The sequence below is a fragment of the Carcharhinus amblyrhynchos genome, chromosome 34 (genome assembly GCF_965287045.1).
Source record: "Carcharhinus amblyrhynchos chromosome 34, sCarAmb.v2.hapA, whole genome shotgun sequence".
Lineage (NCBI taxonomy): Eukaryota > Metazoa > Chordata > Chondrichthyes > Carcharhiniformes > Carcharhinidae > Carcharhinus > Carcharhinus amblyrhynchos.
The window spans coordinates 20754313-20774137 of NC_137357.1; the positions used below are offsets into that span (position 1 = coordinate 20754313).

The window sequence follows — 19825 nt, forward strand, 5'->3', positions numbered from 1 at the left end:
AACTGCTGCGGTTTGACAAACACTCCAGATTGGCGAGAAAATTAAATTAGCTGGAATGATGTGTAATGCAAAAAAATCTCATGTCATAATGCAGCAAGAGCTAGTAATTCTGCACCCCCCCCCCCTTTCAGGCTTTCTCATTGAGGAGGGGGAGAGAAAAATGAAATGAATAAAGCAGTCAACAATTGTTACCTCCCCCCCCCCCACTCCTGTCCTTTATGTTATGAACGAAAAGGGAGAGGAGATGTATTTCAGACACACACACACGTGAGGCTGGGTACACATTTCTGTAAGAGAGAGAGAGAGAGAGAGACAGGGGAGGGGGTGGGAGGGTGGGGGGGTTGGATGTGGGTGTCTCTACAACGCGTCAGGGCTACTAGATCAGCACGCTAGCGCGCTCAGATTGGAAAGGGCTTTTGGTGAGAGAGAGAGAGTGTGTATGTGTGTGTATGTGTGTGTATGTCTTGGTGCTGAAGTTACAGACAAGTGCTGTTCTAACAGAGGAAAGGACAGAGAGACAGAGGGAGGGAGAGGCTGAGAGGAGGGAGAAGGAGGACAGGCGGGCTAGTGTGTGTGTGTGTGTGTGTGGGGAGGCGGGGGGGACAGAGAGAAAATAGCACCGTTGTCCGGGGTTGGAAACTGAAACAGTCTCCCCACCCCCCCCCCCCCCCCCCAGTCCTTGCTCCGTCCCAGAGATGGGCGCCCGGCAGCTCCGGGCGAGGGATTTGGCCAGAGGATCGCTTGCGCCAAGTTTGCCCCGCTGGCAGCGCGCCCCTTCCCCTCCCCTGGCCCTTTCATGGCAGCCCTGAGCAGCTGGCAGAGTGCAGAGAGCCGGGGGAGCATCTCCATCGCTGTCGGGACCTCAGCATTGCCCACCAATTGCTGGCAGCCCTGACCCTGACGGCGAGGCAAGCATGCAACCTGAAGTCTAAAACCAGAGCTTGGGGGTGGGGGGGGAGGAGGAGGAGGAAAAATACAACCGCCGGGAGGCAAGCGGACTCGCCGACACAAGGATGGGTGAGTAAAATCAGAGTTTAACTCCCCCTCTTTCCCCCCCACCCCCTCTCTCACCCTCCCCCGCTAATCACTGGATCTGAAGGTTTTGTCGCGGGGCCAGAGTAATGAAGGATGCCAATTCACACATCTGTCTGGGGCTGTGCTGTTCAGGTGCTGATCAGGAAGAGTGACAAGCCAAAAGGGCTACCTGGCCTCACTTAAAAACCCCTTTTCCTATTGCAAAAAAAAAGCTGCGATTGGAGACGCGGTGCAAATAAAGCAAGGTGGACACACCATGTAAATATCCAGCAGGCAGAGATTCACCAACTAAATAATCAAATATTCCCCAAATAAATATCCATCAACTAAATACTCATCAAATATTCCCCAACTTAATATTCCCCAACTAAATATCCATCAACTAAATACTCATCAAATATTCCCCAAATAAATATTCCCCAACTAAATATCCATCAACTAAATACTCAAATATTCACCAAGGAAATCTTCACCAAATATCCACCAAATAAATATTCTCCAACGAAATATTTGTCAAATATTCACCAAGGAAATAGTCACCGAATAAATATTCCCCAACTAAACAAACATTCACCAAATATTCACCAAGTAATGAATGAGCATGGAAATATTTTAGCAAGTGGATATTCACCAATATTTATGTAAATATTCACGACATAAATAGATTTCTTTCTCGCTGTGAAACAATGCAGTTGAGAACAGCAGGATATTGTAACTTTGCAATGAGTGTTTTTTTTCCTGTCTAATTCCTCTTTATTCCCCCGCCCCCCCAGGTTTCTCTTTGATGAGACACTTGGTTGCCACGTCGGTGTTATTCGCCGCCTTGTTGTTCTGGGCGCTGTCCAGTGCTGAAAGAGTGTGTCCGAGGACGTGTAGGTGTGACGGCAAGATTGTCTACTGCGAGTCCCAAGCCCTCCAGCAGATCCCGCAGAACATCTCTGGCGGCTCGCTCGGCCTCTCCCTCCGCTACAACAGCATCAAGTCGCTCCGGCCCCACCAGTTCTCCGGGCTCAACCAGCTCACATGGCTCTACCTGGACCACAACTACGTGCAAGCGGTGGACGAGGGAGCCTTCCAGGGCATCCGGCGTCTCAAGGAGCTGATCCTGAGCTCCAACAAGATCACACGGCTGCACAACGGCACCTTCCACCCAGTGCCCAACCTGCGGAACCTGGACCTGTCCTACAACAAGCTCCACGCCCTCCAGGGCCAGCAGTTCAAGGGCCTGCGGAAGCTTCAGAGTCTGCACCTGAGGTCCAACTCCCTCAAAGCCATACCTGTGCGCGTCTTCCAGGACTGCCGCAACCTGGAGTTCCTGGACCTAGGCTACAACCGCCTCCGCAACTTGGCACGCAATGTCTTCGCCGGTCTCATGAAACTCACCGAGTTACACCTGGAGCACAACCAGTTCTCCAAGGTCAACCTGGCTCACTTCCCGCGCCTGGCCAGCCTGCGCACCCTCTACCTGCAGTGGAACCGGATCCGAGTCTTCAGCCAGGGCATGTCCTGGACCTGGAGCTCTCTGCAGAAGCTGGACCTGTCGGGCAACGAGATCCAGGCCATCGTGCCGGGTGTCTTCCGCTGCCTGCCCAACTTGCACAGCCTCCATTTGGACTCCAACAAGCTCACCACCATCAGCCAGGAGATCCTCAGCTCCTGGACCTCGCTCACCACCGTCAGCCTCTCATCCAACATCTGGGAGTGCAACCGCAATATCTGCTCGCTGGTCAGCTGGCTCAAAAGCTTCCAGGGCTACCGGGAGAGCGCCATGATCTGCGCCGGCCCCAAGCCGCTGCAGGGCGAGAACGTGATGGAGGCGGTGGGCAATTACAAGATCTGCACGGGCTCGCCCAGCGGCGGTAACCCAGCCCTCACCCAACGGCCGCAGGGCTCCAAGACCACGCAGCGGACCCCCGCGGCCCCCACCAGCGCCGGCGGCCAAGCCCAGCTCCCCGTCACCGCCCACCCCACCAATCAGTCGAGCCCCTCCTCGGAGCAAGACTTTGAGCCCATCTCTTTCCACAAGATCATCGCGGGCAGCGTGGCCCTCTTCCTGTCGGTCACCATGATTCTGCTGGTTATCTACGTCTCGTGGAAAAGGTACCCGGCCAGCATGAAGCAACTGCAGCAGCGGTCCCTCATGAAGAGGCGACGGAAAAAGAGGGAGTGTGAGCGGCAGATCAGCTCCCCGCTGCAGGAGTACTATGTGGACTACAAGCCAACTAATTCAGAGACCGTGGATGTGTTGGTCAATGGGACTGCCGCTTGCACCTACAGTAGACCCGTCTCAAGGGAATGTGAGGTATGGAGCATGCTGGGTTAGACAGGCGTAAATGTTGTTCCTTCGCTCTGCACAAATGTGTACTCTAGTTGCTGTTCAATGTACAATTCAAGGGGAGGTGGGGTGTGGGGGGAGGATGGGTATCAAGTGTTCAGGTTGCCTTTGACTGGTCCATTGCCAGGTGTGCAGCACATGGCAGGGTCCAGATATCCCCTCTGTGTTTGGCTTTGCAGTGTAGCACCATGATGGGTAATTGCAAAAACAGTCAGCAGATGTGATTTCAAAAGTGAATAGTCTCTACAGTATTGTATTAACCACTCTTCTGCAGGTCAGCAATTGAGTGATTCTGAGCAGCAGGAAAACACTAAATTGCTAAAAAGATTATGTGAAATGGCATTTTCTGCTCACTTCCCACTAATCCACGACAAGCACCTTCTCTCGACGTGAGCGTGGGCTCCCCAGCCCTGCCTGTAGCCCTCTGCAAGTGGCCATGCCAAGTTGGTAAGTGGTGTCCAGGACTGGCCCATTGCAGATGTCTTTCTGAGCCACTGTCACCAACAAGCTTCAGTTTCACTTGTGTGTTGGCAGCTGCTGGAATTTTGAAATTGGCTGCACTCCCTGCATTACCACACCTTCCCCCACCCCTCTCAACACAGCCCACTGACAACAACACGGCTCTCGTTCTGCACATGTTCATCAGTCCCAAGGGTCTGCCCACCGCGTCCCCCCCCCCAACACACACAACCGATGAGCTGCCTCTTATGCAGTTGCTACTCCAGAGTCATTTAAACAATAAACAGAATAACTATCATTTTCACACAGATAGATGACTTGCCAAATTTGCATCAGAAGAATTTTTTTCTAAACAAAATGATAGCAAGCGTGTCTCTTCAATTCTAATCAGATGAGCTCAGGAAAAAATTTCTATCATTTTGCAGTTTGATCCACTTCTTATCTAACTGCTATTGGATCAGTCTCCACAATGTTGTGACACTGGTTTGGTACTCTGCTCCCTCAGTGGCGAGGTGTGTTAATGGAACTCATTGATTATCTGTGTATTTGTGTTGGTTCAATATCAACTCATATATAAATAGTTCAGAGTGAAAATAGCAGTACATCGCTCCCCTGGTGACTTAGCAGCACCACCTGGTGTAACACTGCATCCAACAGGCCAGAGGGCCCTGGGTTTGATTCCTTGGTTGACATGAAGGTGCCTGCTCTCAGCTAGCAGCAAGAGCTGGGGTATTACAATTAGCCTGCCTGAGCTAGGAAGGAGGCAAGAGGTGAGCCAGGGTTCCAGCTCTTGTTTCAGACGTCTGTGGGTGTTGAGGATGGATATAATCATTTCTATCTGTCACGCCGTCCACAGTTGTGCAGAGTTTCCCCAGACAACAACAAACAGGATGAAAGGATAGTTTACCTGTTCTTGGCCTGATGATGCTGTCTAACACTGTTGAGAGAGCACTGCAGCAGCCTCCTGTCAGGGTCACTAACCATGACCAACACATGTGGGTTCCACCAGTGTTGCCCACATCCCAAAAGAGGAATATGACGTCATTAGATGAAGGAAGAATGTTGACCAAGGCATCAGGACAATTCCCTGGCGCAGGATCGTTCAGACACGTCTGAATGAATACATTGAAGGGAAGGCTGGAATGGGCAGAGGGGTTTGCCTCTGTGCTGCTGGCAATGGGTAACCAATGCTGACCATGTCACTGCCACCTGCATTCCATCAGAGAATACATTTGAGTTCTTGTTTTAATCTCATATACAATATAGCGCCTCCGCAAATCTTTCAGTACGAGTCAAGTGGCAACTTATTTATATTAGAGGAGATATGAGAAACAATATTTTTACACAGAGGGTGGTGGATGTCTGGAAGTCCCTGCCCGTGTTGGTGGTGGAGGCAGGGATCCTAAACTCATTTACAAAGGACCCGGACCTTAAATGCTGGAAATTACAAGGCGAAGGGCCATGTGCAGGAAAATGAGATTAGAAAGGGCATTTCAGTGTCTTTGGGTCAGCATGGACCAGATGGGCCAAAATGCCCCCCTTGGGATTTCACAGTAAGAACTCTCACAACATCAGGTTAAAGTCCAACAGATTTATTTGGTAGCACGAGGTGCCAGAGCTCTGCCCCTTCATCAGGTGAGTGATGAAGGAGCCGCACTCCAAAGCTCGTGCTTTCAAATAAACCTGTTGGACTTTAACCTGGTGTGGTGAGACTTCTTACTCTGCCTACCACAGTCCAACGCTAATACCTCTACATCATGGCTACCCCCTGGGATTAGCACTTCAGTGTCTTTGGGTCAGCATGGACAAGATGGACCGAATAGCTCCCCCCAAGCAGTATCATTTCTATTGTTCTATTTAAGTCCTGGAGTGGCATTTAAATCCATAACTTTCTCACTGATGGAAGGGAATGCTATTTGGAATTTTTAAAAAAATTATTTCATGAGATGAGCTAGTTGTTTGCAAGAGCCACATTTATCACCCGTCCCTGTCAGCCCTTGAGCTGCCTGCCTGTTGAACCAGTGCCGTACAGGTATGCCCACAGTGCTACTGGGGAGGGAGGGAGGGAGTTCCAGGATTTTCTCCCAGTGACAGCCAAGGGACACCGGGGGAAGACGGGTGTAGCTAGGAGGGGAAGCTGCAGAGGATGGGTGTTCCAATGGGACTGCTGCCCTCTGTGGGTATGTCAAGTTGCATTCCCTTTTGTTTTGACTTCTACAGCAGTTGATACACTTGAGATGTCTGGCTGGACCGTATCATGAGGGCAGTTAAGAGACAACAGCTGTGTGTCTCAAGTCACATATAAGCCAGGCCACGTAAGGATGGCAGATTTCCTCCCCTGAAGGAGATGAGTGTTACAGATGGAGTTTTGTGATAATACAGCAGTTTTTGTGGTCACTCTTCCTGGTATTAGCTTTTCACGCCAACATTATTGATTAAATTCCACCAGCTACCATGGTGAATTTTGAACTCAGGTCTGTGCAGAGTTGACCTGGATGTCTGGATTACTGATCCAGTAACATTACCACGGTGCCCCCATTCCAACTCAGCAGTATTTGTGAGCTGGCTTCTTTAAAAAGTTGATTCAAGGAAAATTTACTCTGGTGAAGGGTTCCTGTGGTGGAACACACAACTTTCAAGATTCCCAAACTAAAAAGGGGACTCACATGGAAGCTTTCACCCAACGGATAACTGAGTGTGTTATTCCGCAGAGCCATAGAAATGGGCAAGATTTACAGGGTTCGAGGAGCTGTTTTTTAAAACTACAGGATGCCAGCAACAGTGGCACAGTGGGTTAGCGCGGCTGCCTCACAGCGCCAGGGACCTGGGTTCGATTACCAGCCTCAAGTCACTGTCTGTGTGGAGTTTGCATGTTCTCCCCACGTCTGCGTGGGTTTCCTCTGGATGGCCCGGTTTCCTTCCACAGTCCAAAGATGTGTGGGTTAGGTGGTGCTAGATTGACCTTAGTTGCAGGGTGATGAGTGGAGTAAATATGTGGGATTACGGGGGATAGGGCCTGGATGGGCTTGTTGTCCGTGCAGGCTTGATGGGCCGAATGGCCTCCTTCTGTACTGTAGGGATTCTATGATTCTGAGGCTGGATCTGTTGCCAGTGGACTTTCTGCTCGAGTTGTGACCAGGTTTGGAGATAAGTGACTGGCCATTTCAGTGGGTGTGGAACCCAAGCTGAATATGGGCAGCATCAGAAGAACATGCATCTTCTATGCCTGGGGTGACTGTGTGGAGATTGCACATTCTCCCCGTATCTGCATGGGTTTCCTCCCACACCCAGAAGATTTGCAGGTTCAGTGGATTAGCCATGCTAAATTGCCCCTTGGTGTCAAGCTGTGCGGGTTAGGAGGATGAGCAAGGTAAATGTGTGGCAAGGGATAGGGCCTGGATGGTGTGCTCTGTCCAGAGTTGGTGCAGGCTCGAGGGGCTAAACGGCTTCCTTCTGCAGTGTAGGGATTCCATGAAAAAAAATCCAGGAGGCACAGGTTTGAGAGCTATGCCAAGAAGGATGCTATTTGAGTTGATCTTTCAGGAAAGTATGGGCTTCTGTAAAGGCCAATTTGCCTTTACAAGTTCCTGATAAGCCTCCCTGATGCAAAATAAAGTGAAAAGTAACCAAATATAATCTCAATTTGTTTAACCTTTAAATTGGTAAATGTTCTGTGTTTCGTGGTTATATTTGCAGTTAGCGAATTAGCTGGACAAATATTTATTTTGCCGATATATATATATTACGTCGTAAAAAAAAATGTGATCTTTCAATTAGCTTCTGGCTATTCTATCTTCATCAGCGTGGGTTCAGTAGTTGCTGTATTTCCTCAGTGTTAGTGTACATGTAGAGTTAGTGTACGTCCTCAGTGTTATTCTACTCATCATTAGGGTACATCCTGAGTGTTAGTATACTTGTAGATAGCGTACATCCTCAATGTCAATCTGCTGTTCATTTGTGTACATCCTTGATGTTAATGTACATATGATTAGTATACATCCTCAGTGTTAGTATATGTGTAGATAGTGTACATCCTCCGTGTTAATCGACTGGATTGTTAGTGTACATCCTCAGTGTTAGTATACTTGCAGTTAGTATACATCCTCAATGTCAATCTGCTGTTCATTAGTGTACATCCTTGACGTTAATATACACGTGATTAGTGCACATCCTCAGTGTTAATCTAATTCTCATTAGTGTGCATCCTCAGTATATCAATATCCTTCAGGCATCAAATCTGAAAATGTGAAAAGAACTTAAAAGAAAGATGATAACTTCCCACTGATTTCTTTTTCACCTGCTCTCCCCCAGAGCGCAACTGCCTGTAATTTGCCAGTTGACAATTATTCCCACTTTGTCCTTGATATGTTCCCTCAGAACCCGAGGAATGGATAAATTATCACAGTGTCATTGTGGAAGCTCAAATTCACAACTGCATTCCGACCAGAGCACTGCTGTGGGACATTATGTAGTTGACTCATTTTGACATTTTCCTTTCCACTGAGCTGCCGGCTACTTCCAGAGCTTTGCCCAAAGTGCAATTTCCCCAGCCTTACTGCAAACCCCTAACCGCGCCTGAACTATCACCCAACTCACACCACGCTTTGTTCAGGGCCATTGTGCCCACCTGGTGCACAAAGGCACCAATCACTCTGTGTTCTTGGGGTTCTCCGGAGCAGGTCTGGGCTGGGTTCACTCCCCATGGCCAGAGCGGTGGTACAGGTGCTGTAACTAGCTTCAGAGCCCCTGGTATGAGCCAAGGTAACCCTTTGTAATGACTGCTCTTGCCGACAGATTCAAGAGTCTGGGTCCCTCACCCAAGTGCCAACTCAGTATTCACCATCTCAGGGCACAACAGCCATTCCAACACAATAGAAGGAGGCGATGGCCAAGTGGTATTATCGCTGGACTTAATCCAGGCACTCAGCGAATGTTCTAGGGACGGGGGTTCGAATCCCACCATGGCAGATAGTGGAATTTGAACTCAATTTAAGAAAATCTGGAATTAAGAATCTACTTCTGACTATGAAACCATTGTCACAAAAACCCACCTGGTTCACAATTGCCCTTTGGGGCAGGAAATCTGCCATCCTCACTTGGTCTGGCCCACACGTGACCCTAGAGCCTCAGCAATATCGTCGACTCTCAACTGCCCTTGAGCAATTAGGGGTGGGCAATAAATGCTGGCCAGTCTGCGACACCCATGTCCCACAAAGGAATTGAAATTGATGCGGTTGACTTGAGGTGGTGGGATGTTCTGGAACTGGATGTCAGCAAGACTCATGAAGAATAGGCGGGGAAGTCCATAGATTCTTCGGCCAAGGGGAAATCAAAGTGGAAATGTCGGCATTCCAACAAAAATCATGTTTATTCAATGCCCTGAATTACTCCAGTACTTACTGATGTTTAACAGAATAGCAACAAATTTCCCTTTAATATGCTGTTTAAGTATTGAGCTCCTGGCTTAATTGCACAGCATCCCCTCTGCGATAGTAAGCGGCTTCACGATAAACTGTGCCAGAATCACCAAGACTGCAAGCAGTTTTACATTGTCAACCATTATTTGTACGTAGTCTACCTCGTGTTTGTACAGAAGGCCCTTGTGACTGAACACAATCCATGATCTTGCATAAAACGGTCTTTAATAAGATGACCGTTTCTCCTCCCACCCGCAAACTGAATATCTTTTGGGCTCCAAATGGGCTTGCTGTTTGTAAATGTGCTGAGGTCTCCCAAGGCGCACGAGATTGAATCAGCAGAAGAAAGCAACACTCAGATAGTAAACAAATAAAAAAGCTACCTCTCTAAAGGCCTACGGTGAGGGGGGCTTTGGGGTGGTGGAGGGGGGTCGGTGGTCTTGCTAGTCAGCAGGGAATTCAGCCAGTTGGTGCTCGTCAGCTGAGGGACAGTGGTGGCACACAGGTCACAGTCACCTTCGGACGACTCAGCACGGAATATTTCAGGACAGTGCCGAGAGAGTGATTTCCCACTGGGCTTCAGAGCCTTTTCCTGAGCCATCTTCCATCACAACCTCAAGCATTGTGCCTCTGCGCTTCCACCAAAACAAAGGTCAAGATCTGACGCTCCGCCAACACCATCGAACACAAGTTACGGTGAAAAGGATTAAATTTGGCGAACGTATTTTGAGGGAAGAGGCCACATGTGTATTCCTATCTATCACTATATTTTGGTGGGCACAGCAGCAGGGGTGAGGGATAGACTGCAGAGAAATTTGCCTTGCAAGGTTCAAGTGAGATTTTCCAAAATTAAGGAAGAATCACACAAACCCTACATTGCAGAAACAGACCATTCAGCCCACCAAGTCTGCACTGGCTTCAGAGACTGAGTACATTCAGACTATACTCATTGGAATTCAGAGGAATGAGGGGAGATCTTATAGAAACATATAAGATTATGAAGGGAATCGATAAGATCGAAGCAGGGAAGTTGTTTCCACTGGTGGGTGAAACTAGAACTAGGGGGCATGGCCTCAAAATAAGGGGGAGCAGATTTAGGACTGAGATGAGGAGGAACTTCTTCACACAAAGGGTTGTGAATCTGTGGAATTCCCTGCCCAGTGAATCAGTTGAGGCTCCCTCATCGAATGTTTTTAAGGCAAGGATAGATATATTTTTGAACAGTAAAGGAATTAAGTGTTATTAAGCAGGTGGAGCTGAGTCCACAAAAAGATCAGCCGTGATGTTGTTGAACGGCGGAACAGGCTCGAGGGGCCAGATGGCCGACTCCTGCTCCTGGTCCTTATGACAGAGTATCTTACCTAGAGCCTATCCCCTTAATCCCACATATTTACCCTGCAAATCCCCCTAACGTATATATCTTGGAACACTCAGGGGCAATTTAGTGAGGTCAATCCACCTAACCTGCACATCTTTGGACTGTGGGACTGTGTACACCTGGAGGAAACCCACGCAGACACGGGGAGAATATGCAGACTCCACACAGACAGTGACCCAAGGCCAGAATTGGGGTCCCTGGTGCTGTGAGGCAACAGTGCTAATTACAGTGCCACCGCACTTCCCATGAATCCAGACCCTTTTGAAATTGATTGTTGCAAGAGTGAAAATTAGGTTCAATTCTTCTTGTTCTGGTTTTTTCTCCTGTTGGCGGACTTGATGATTTGACAACCAATTAGTTGGACTTTCATCGACAAGTCCCACTGTGCAGCTTCATTCCAGCAGTGCACTGACTGTAACACAAAGGACATCTTCCATTTCCCACTTTCTGGTTCAGATTAAGGTTTGCTTTGGAGTCGAGTTTCACGATGCAGGAGATTGTAAAGGGTCAAACGCACAGCGTCATTCAAATTGCAGCTCAGTGACACCAAGTAGATTTTTGAAAGATCTTGCACTGTGGGTGGAGGCGAGGGCGAGAGTAATTTTTGGCAGTTGCATGCTGCGGACTGGCCCCGCTCTGAAATTTGGCCCCAAATTAATTTAACTCAGTCTCTCTTAAATTTTGTCTCATTGGTCGGGTCTGGATTTGAACCCTGATCCCAGGGGTCAAAGTGGAACGTGCCACCCAATCCATCCCCGCTCTTGCTTCTGAGGGTTTCTCGATAGATTGCAGACCGAATTGCGGACTATTCCCCAAAAGTGTTTGGTCAATACACAAATCAACATCAATAAGGTTGATCAGGAACTGCATGGGGTCATGTACATGTGGATTAGAAATGGAAGCATTGGGGTGGTGGCTACTTTCTGGAACATGGCCAGGAGGGAGGTGGGTGTGTGGGAGGGGTGTGGGGTGCTGGCAGGGGTGGGGCTATGTGTGTCAGAGGCGGGGGTGGGTAAGGGTTTGTGTTTCAGGGTTGATGGTTGTGAGGCCGGGACGGGGTCGGGGTTGGGGGGGGTGGGTGTAGCAGGGGTGGAGGACTGCATGTGACAGGCCTGTGGGGGAGGTGCATGTGGCAGGGGTGGGGGGTGTCAGGTAGTGGCAGGGTGTGTCGCAGGGGCGGGGGGTGTGTGGTCGTGATGAGGGCAGATGTGGCAGGGAGCAAGGGTGTGTGCTGCAGGAGCCGAGGGGTGTGCAGCAGGGGGTGGGGAACGAGATGAGGGGGCAAGGGGGGTGTGTGGCAGGGAATGAGGGAGTGTGCAGCAAGGGGTGATGGGGTGTGTGGGAGGGGGCGAGGACGTACGTGGCAGGAGGTGAGGGGGGTGTGTGGCAGGGGCGGGCGGTGTGTATGGCAGGGGTGGGTGTGGGTGTGCGTGTGTGTTTGCGGGAGTGGGGGCAGGGGCGAGGGCGTATGCGGTGAGGGTAGGGGGTTGTATGGCAGGGATTCTTCGAAATTGGACACAACCACAGAATCGAACCTTGAGAAAGGTCCTGCATTGGAGAAACCTTCTCCTCCCCAATACTCAATGCCTACACTGTCTCCCCAGGAATGTTGAATTCCTGAGAGATTGTGTGTGAAGTGACTTCAGCCTAAATAGTGTTAGAATGACCTTTTAGACTGCGATAGTGACACACCCTTTAAAAGTGGATGCTGGCAGTAAATATGAGCATTTACCACATGAGGTGCTACCAGTTTGCCCCCTGATCAACTCACTTGGGTTTGTCAATTCAACTGGGATCCATAGAATCACACCCCCATCCTGAACTGCTAATGGGCCTGGTTACCAAATGTACTCTTCATTCCTCATCAACGTTCAATAAACTCTGCAATCAGTTTCACTTTCTTTTGTTCACTCATGGGACGCCGGCATTATTGGCTGGGCCATCATTTATTGCCCTTGAGATGGTGGTGGTTAGCTGCCTTCTTAAACCCGCTGCAGTCCATGTGCCTTAGGTAACAGTGAAGGAACGGCAAGATATTCCCAAGTCAGGATGGGGAGTGGCTTGGAGGGGATTTTCCAGGCTGTGGTGTTCCCCATCTGCCTGCTGCCCTTGCCCTTTCTAGATCATAGCAGCCGTGTGTTTGGAAGGTGCTGTCAAAGGAATCTTGGTGAGTTCCCGTTGTGTAACTTGTAGATGGTTCACATCTGTGCATTGATGGTGAAGGCAGTGGATGGGGGGCCAATCAAATGGGCTGCTTTGTCAAGCAGCTTGACTGTGGCAAGTGGAGACTATTCTGTCACACTTCTGACTTGTGCCTTATCAGTAGTGGACAGGTTTTGGCAGATCAGAAGGTGAGTTACTTGCCACAGGATTCCCAGCCTCTGACCTGTTCTAATATCCAAGGTAGTTCTCTGGCTTGGTTTCCCCCAGGTTGTAAATGGGGAACTCAGCATTATTAATGCCGTTGAATGTCAAGGGGAGATGGTTGGATTCTCTCTTGTTGGAGATGGTCACTGCCTGGCATTCGTATGGTGCCAATACTAATTGTCACCTGTCAGCCCAAGCCTGGATATTGTCCTGGTCTTGTTACATTTGTACATGGACTGCTTCAGAAGTCATGAATAGTGCTGAACATCGTGCAGTCATTGGTGAACATCCCCCACTTCTGACATCATGATAGAAGGCCATTGGTGAGGCAGCTGATGATAACTGAGCCTGGGACACTACCTTTGAGGAAGCCCTGTAGTGATGTCCTGGAACTGAGACAACTGACCTTCAGAAACCACAACCATCTCCCTTTGTGCTCCAACCAGTGGAGAGTTTTCCCCCTGTCTCTGGTTGCACTTGGGCTCCTTGATGCCACACTTGGTCAAATGCTGCCTTGAAGTGTACAAAAGTCACTCTCAGTTCACCATGCTCTTGTTAACAGTCGATGAAGAATGAAAAGCAGTCATTGAGGCATTTCACAGCCTCTGGATTTCCCAAAACATTTTACCAACCAATCATGTGGTTTTGAGGTGTAGTCACTTATCATAACTTCACAAGACATAGGGGCAGAATGAGGCCATTCAGCCCATCGAGTCCGCTCCGCCATTCGATCATGGCTGATATGCTTCTCATCCCCATTTTCCTGCCTTCTCTCCATAACCCTTCAACCCATTACCAATTAAAAATCTGTCCAACTCCTCCTTACATCTACTCGCTTATCCAGCATCCACCGTGCATTGGAGTAGCGAATTCTACAGATCTGCAACCCTTTGGGAGAAGTTAGTTTCTCTTTAACTCTGTTTTAGCTCTGCCACCCCTTCCCCTAAGACTATGACCTCTTGTCCCAGAATACGCCACAAGAGGAAGCATCCCCTCCACGTCTACTTTATCATCTTGCATACCTTGATTTGATCCCCCCCCATTCTAAATTCATTCAGACTCATGTGGAAAGACAAGACACTATGGTACTGTGTGTCACCGTGAGCTAACAAGGGGAGGGTGATAATGGCTGAGAAAATCTGGGGTGGCTGAATGATATGCAAAGTGGAAGTGATACTGAGCTTTGGCTCGGCGAATCCTCTTCATCTGCAAAAGGAAATGATTGAACAGGTCTCATTTGGTATGCTTGTGGGAGAGGCTGTTTTCACTTCTCATTACTATTTCCCTATAAATGTAATCAACTAAATCTATTTTAGTCAGGCAATCCATCTCCCTTCAGCTAATGGAAGCAAAGAGACATGTTACATTCACAAGGACCCATGGACAATCTTGTATAAATGTATCCTGACAAATAACTTAATTTTATATGTCACTTATCCAATAGGATTTTATTTCCATTTCTATATATTAAATGGGCATTTAGAACGTAAAGGGTTGATTGTTCCATGTCCTTACTCATTAACTGCACAGGGTCCCACATTGCCATTTCTGATCTATCTTTGTTCTCTATCATATACACAGAAACTGCTGCTCTAACCATGTACAATATCTGTACAATATACAGGAGCTCTTGTTGTATACCGTGCACACAGGGGCTGCTATTCTGTACAATATCCCTATGTATGTTGTACAAAACAGCAGGCCCCGTATACATAGTACGGCACAAATCCCTAAGTATATTGTACAGAACAGCAGCCCCTGTGTATCGTGTGCAGAACAGCAGCCCCTGTGTATATTGTACAGAACAGCAGCCCCTGTGTATCGTGTGCAGAACAGCAGCCCCTGTGTATATTGTACAGAACAGCAGCCCCTGTGTATCGTGTACAGGACAGCAGTCCCTGTGTATATTTAAACCAGTCGACAGAGTTCTTACACGTCTGGATGCATCTGATAGAATCATGTCGGGTATAAAGAGATTCACAGATCCATCTTGTTTCTTTTTAAAAATGTGTAAAAAAAATGTTTCCCAAATTGCTGTTGGGGAGTTTGTTTTGTACTGTATACACGAAGCCTGCTGCTCTGTACACGGTACGCAGGGGCTGCTGCTCTGTACACGGTACGCAGGGGCTGCTGCTCTGTACACGGTACGCAGGGGCTGCTGCTCTGTACACGGTACGCAGGGGCTGCTGCTCTGTACACGGTACGCAGGGGCTGCTGCTCTGTACACGGTACGCAGGGGCTGCTGCTCTGTACACGGTACGCAGGGGCTGCTGCTCTGTACACGGTACGCAGGGGCTGCTGCTCTGTACACGGTACGCAGGGGCTGCTGCTCGGTACACGGTACGCAGGGGCTGCTGCTCGGTACACGGTACACAGGGGCTGCTGCTCGGTACACGGTACACAGGGGCTGCTGCTCTGTACACGGTACACAGGGGCTGCTGCTCTGTACACGGTACACAGGGGCTGCTGCTCTGTACACGGTACACAGGGGCTGCTGCTCTGTACACGGTACACAGGGGCTGCTGCTCTGTAAAATATACACAAAGGCTGCTGTTCTGGACAATATAGTAAGAAGTCTCACAACACCAGGTTAGAGTCCAACCAGTTTATTTGATAGAAATCTCAGAAGCTTTTGGAAACAGTGTTCCTTCATCAGGTGTGTGGAAGGTCTAGATTCTAATCAGGATTTTGTAAACTGTGTGACTTTATACGCCCTTCTCTGAACAGAACCTTCCACACACCTGACAAAGGAACACCATTTCCAAAAGCTTGTGGGTTTACTATCAAATAAACTGGTTGGACTTTAACCTGGTGTTGTCAGACTTCTTACTGTGTTTGCCCCAGTCCAACGCTGGCATCTCTACGTCTGTACAGTGTACACAGGGGATGCTGTTCTGTACAATATACACAGGGATTTGTACCATATCATGTTCACGGGGCCTGATGTTCTACACAATGTACATGGGGTCTGCTGTTCTTTACAATAGACGTAGGGATGTTGTTCTGTACGATGTACACAGGGGTTGCTGCTCTGAACTGTACACACGGGGCCTGCTGTTTTGTACAATATACATAGGGCTGTTGTTCTGGACATTATACGTAGGGGTGTTGTTCTGTATTTATATACACAGAGTCTGCTGCTCTGAACTGTGTACACGAGAGCTGCTGTTCTGTACTATGTACACGGGGGCTGCTGTTTTGTATAATATACATACGGGTGTTGTTCTGTACTATGTACACCGGGGCTACTGATCTGTACAATATGTACAGAGGTGTTATTCTGTGCTATGTACCTAGTGGCTGCTGTTATGTACAATATACACATATAGGGGTGTTGTTCTGTATTTATATACACAGAGTCTGCTGCTCTGAACTGTGTACACGAGAGCTGCTGTTCTGTACTATGTACACAGGGGCTGCTGTTTTGTATAATATATATGCAGAGGTGTTATTCTGTGCTATGTACACGGGGACTGCTGTTCTGTGCAATATACTTAAGGGTGTTGTTTCCACTGGGGCTGCTGTTCTGCACCATGTACACGGGAGCTGCTGTTCTGTACTGTGTATATGGGAGCTGCTACTCTGCACTGTGTACATGGGAGCTGCTGTTCCGTATAGTGTCCGTGGGGGATGTGTTCTATACTACGTACATGGGGTCTGCTGTTCTGTACTGTGCACACAGGGCTGCTACCCTGCACTGTGTACATGGGGTGTTGTTCCTTGCTGTTATTCTCCATTTTACTCAGAAGGACAGTCGTCCTTTATCACGCACAAAGCAGTTGTTATCCTCCAATACAGACAGGGACTGTTGTTGCTTCCTGATCTGCAGAGGAATGTGTGGGGAAATGAAACTGTTTATCTCTGATATTGAATCACCCCCTCCCCCTGCACTGTGTGACAGCAGCTCAGTTAAACTCATACGATCGGATCAGGAGCTAGCCACGCAAGGCTGTCTACACTAACACCTGACACACCCTCAACAGAAAACGGCACATCCAGACAACAAGCAGATAATAATCTCCAATCATTCCGTACCACTGAGCAGCGATGCTCAGGATCTACTTTTTAAAGAGAAAAATCGGAGGAAAGCATCTCCAGTTGATGGTGTTGACAGCAGCCTGGTCAGCCCTGTGTATATCCTTGACTCTCATCATCGAACCCTACAGGGTAGAAGGAGGCCATTCGGTACGGTGGCACACTGGGTTAGCACTGCGCCAGGGATCCAGGTTCAATTCCAGCCTTGGATCACTGTCCGTGTGGAGTTTGCACATTCCCTCCCCACCGTATCTGCGTAGGTTCTCTCCGGTTTGCTCCCAAAGTCCAAAGATATGCAGGTTAGGTGGACTGGCCATGACAAATTAACCCCAGTGTCAGGGGGACTAGCAGGGTAGATATGAACGTTACGGGAATACTGCTGGGTGGGATTATGGTCAGTGCAGACAACAATCCCATCCAGGCCCTATCCCCATAACCCCACATATTTACCTGAGCTAGTCCCCCTGACACCACGGGGCAACTCAGCATGGCCAATCCACCTAACCCGCACATCTTTGGAGTGTGGGAGGAAACTGGAGCGCCCAGAGAAAACCCACGCAGACACGGGGAGAATGTGCAAACTCCACACAGAGAGTGACCCGAGCTGGGATTGGAACCCGGGTCGCTGGCGCTGTGAGGTAGCAGTGCTAACCCACTGTGCCACATTTTACAGGTTGGTCCTTCGGATTTTTCCGGAGGGTTAAATTTTAACTTTGTCGCAGCCCGAATGTAGACCCTACCCACCCCTCTAATTTCCAATCTTGACTTGTGCCTGGAGCTGTCTGAACAGGCGAGTATTGACGGATTACTCATGGCTCCAGGAGCGTCACTTGCAGTTGGAGTATCTTGCGAGAAGACTCGATGAGCTTTACATCAGGATGATAATGATTTATTTCTCTCTCCCCGCCCCACCCTGACATGTGTGCATTGTTGGCAATAATATTAACAAAGCCTGGTCACGAGATCACTTTCTCCCCGTGGTGTACACAGGGCCAGGTATTCCGAGCTGATGCATTGTTCTGTAACAGATTCCAATCTGTCTTAAGCTGCAGACTTCTGCCATTCCGCCTCTCGAGACTCCTCTGACATACAATGCAAATCTAGCTGATCTGTTCCTCTATTGCATGTCACTTGGTACAGTTAGCTGGTATTAATCCAGTGATTCAAAAGCCCTTGAATCCACTGATGTTAGGCCAAGGGAATTCTCGCCTTCTGTGTGACAAAGCGCTTCCTGAATTCCGCTCACATTCTCTCCCTCCTGACTGACTCACCACCAGAGGAAATGCTCGCTCAGTTGAGCTGTCAAATCTCTGAGACTATAAAACCAGAGGAGCAGAATTAGGCCACTTCCCCATCCCAGTCAATCATGGCTGATATTTTTCTCATCCCCCTTCTCCTTGCCTTTTCCCCGATTCCCTTATTTATCAAGAAACACAATAAGTACCTCAATTAAATCACCATCTCACTCAGCCCTGCTTTTATAGGGCAGCATGGTGGTTAGCACTGCTGCCTCACAGTGCCAGGGACCCGGGTTCCAATCCCAATCTCTGCAGAGTCTGCACTATCTCCTCAAGCTGAGGCCAAAATCTTGTCTGAATTCAAGAAGAAATTAGATACAGCTCTTGGGGCTGAAAGGAAATGGGGGCTCAATTCGATAATCAGCCATGATCGTGATGAATGGCAGAGCAGGTTCAAAGGGCTGAATGGCCTACTCCTGTTCTCGTTACTATGCCCTGCACGGGTTCTCTCCGGGTGCTCCGGTTCCCTCCCACAGTCCAAAAGATGTCGATAAAAGGGTCGCCTGGACTCGAAACGTCAGCTCATTTCTCTCCTGACAGATACTGCCAGACCTGCTGAGGTTTTCCAGCGTTTTCTCTTTGGGAGTCCAAGAGATGTGCTGGTTAGGGTGCATCGGCCGTGCTAAATTCTCCCACGACGTACCCGAACAGGCACCGGAGTGTGGCGACTTGAAGATTTTCACAGGAACATCATTGCAGTGTTAATGTCATCCTACTTGTGACGCTAAGAAACAAACTTTTAAAAAAATCTTCTCCCAGGATTATAACAGTGTGTCTTCACCTTAGCTTTGCTGTGAGATGGATGTATGTACAAAAGCAACCATTTACAGGGAAAGTAAGCAGTTGAGGGAGAAAGGAATGAAGTAAAGTAAAGTTTATTTGTTAGTCACAAATAAGGTCTACATTAACACTGCAATGAAGCTACTGTGAAATTCTCCACACTCCAGTACCTGTTTGGGTCAATGCACCCTAACCCGCACGTCCTTCAGAATGTGGGAGGAAACCGGAGCACCTGGAGGAAACCCACACAGACATGGGGAGAATGTGCAAACTCCACACAGACAGTGACCCACGCTGGAAATCGAACCCAGGTCCCTGGCACTGAGAGGCAGCAGTGCTAACCCACCATGCCAAATAGAAGGTTGAGTGGAGGAAGAGGGACTAGGGGAAGGGTATAAACACCTGTTTCTGCGCTGTTTATTCCATGGTTTCCTTTGTAAGCTGATGGTCCTCTGTCTTTAGAAGGGCCTGGGGGGAGGGGGGGACAGGATAGATTACCGCTATCCATCAGTTGTTTAAATGATGGCTGGACCTACAACTAACGCTGACAGTCACTACGTGGAATTTTTTGCCTAATTATCCTCACATCCAAAAGGAGATACGTTCACACAAAGAAAGTGCAACAGGATCCACCACACCCCTCTCACACACCATTCACAACCTTCAAGCAACACTGTCTCTCACAGAAAAGAGAGAACGCTAAGTTTAAAGTTTATTTATT

The 19825-nt window shown here is 48.7% G+C and overlaps 1 protein-coding gene across 1 annotated transcript in view; it reads left to right on the forward strand.

Moving 5' to 3' along the window:
• The first annotated feature begins 715 nt into the window (after positions 1 to 715).
• Positions 716 to 19825, forward strand: part of LOC145361194 (leucine-rich repeat transmembrane neuronal protein 4-like) — a 200753-nt gene continuing 181643 nt past the window's right edge. Inside the window, exons 1-2 of the mRNA XM_080216835.1 lie at positions 716 to 1017; positions 1809 to 3337. Of these exons, the coding sequence (XP_080072961.1) occupies positions 1014 to 1017; positions 1809 to 3337 (1533 nt within the window). The 5' untranslated portion in view covers positions 716 to 1013. The remainder of the gene's footprint in view (positions 1018 to 1808; positions 3338 to 19825) is intronic.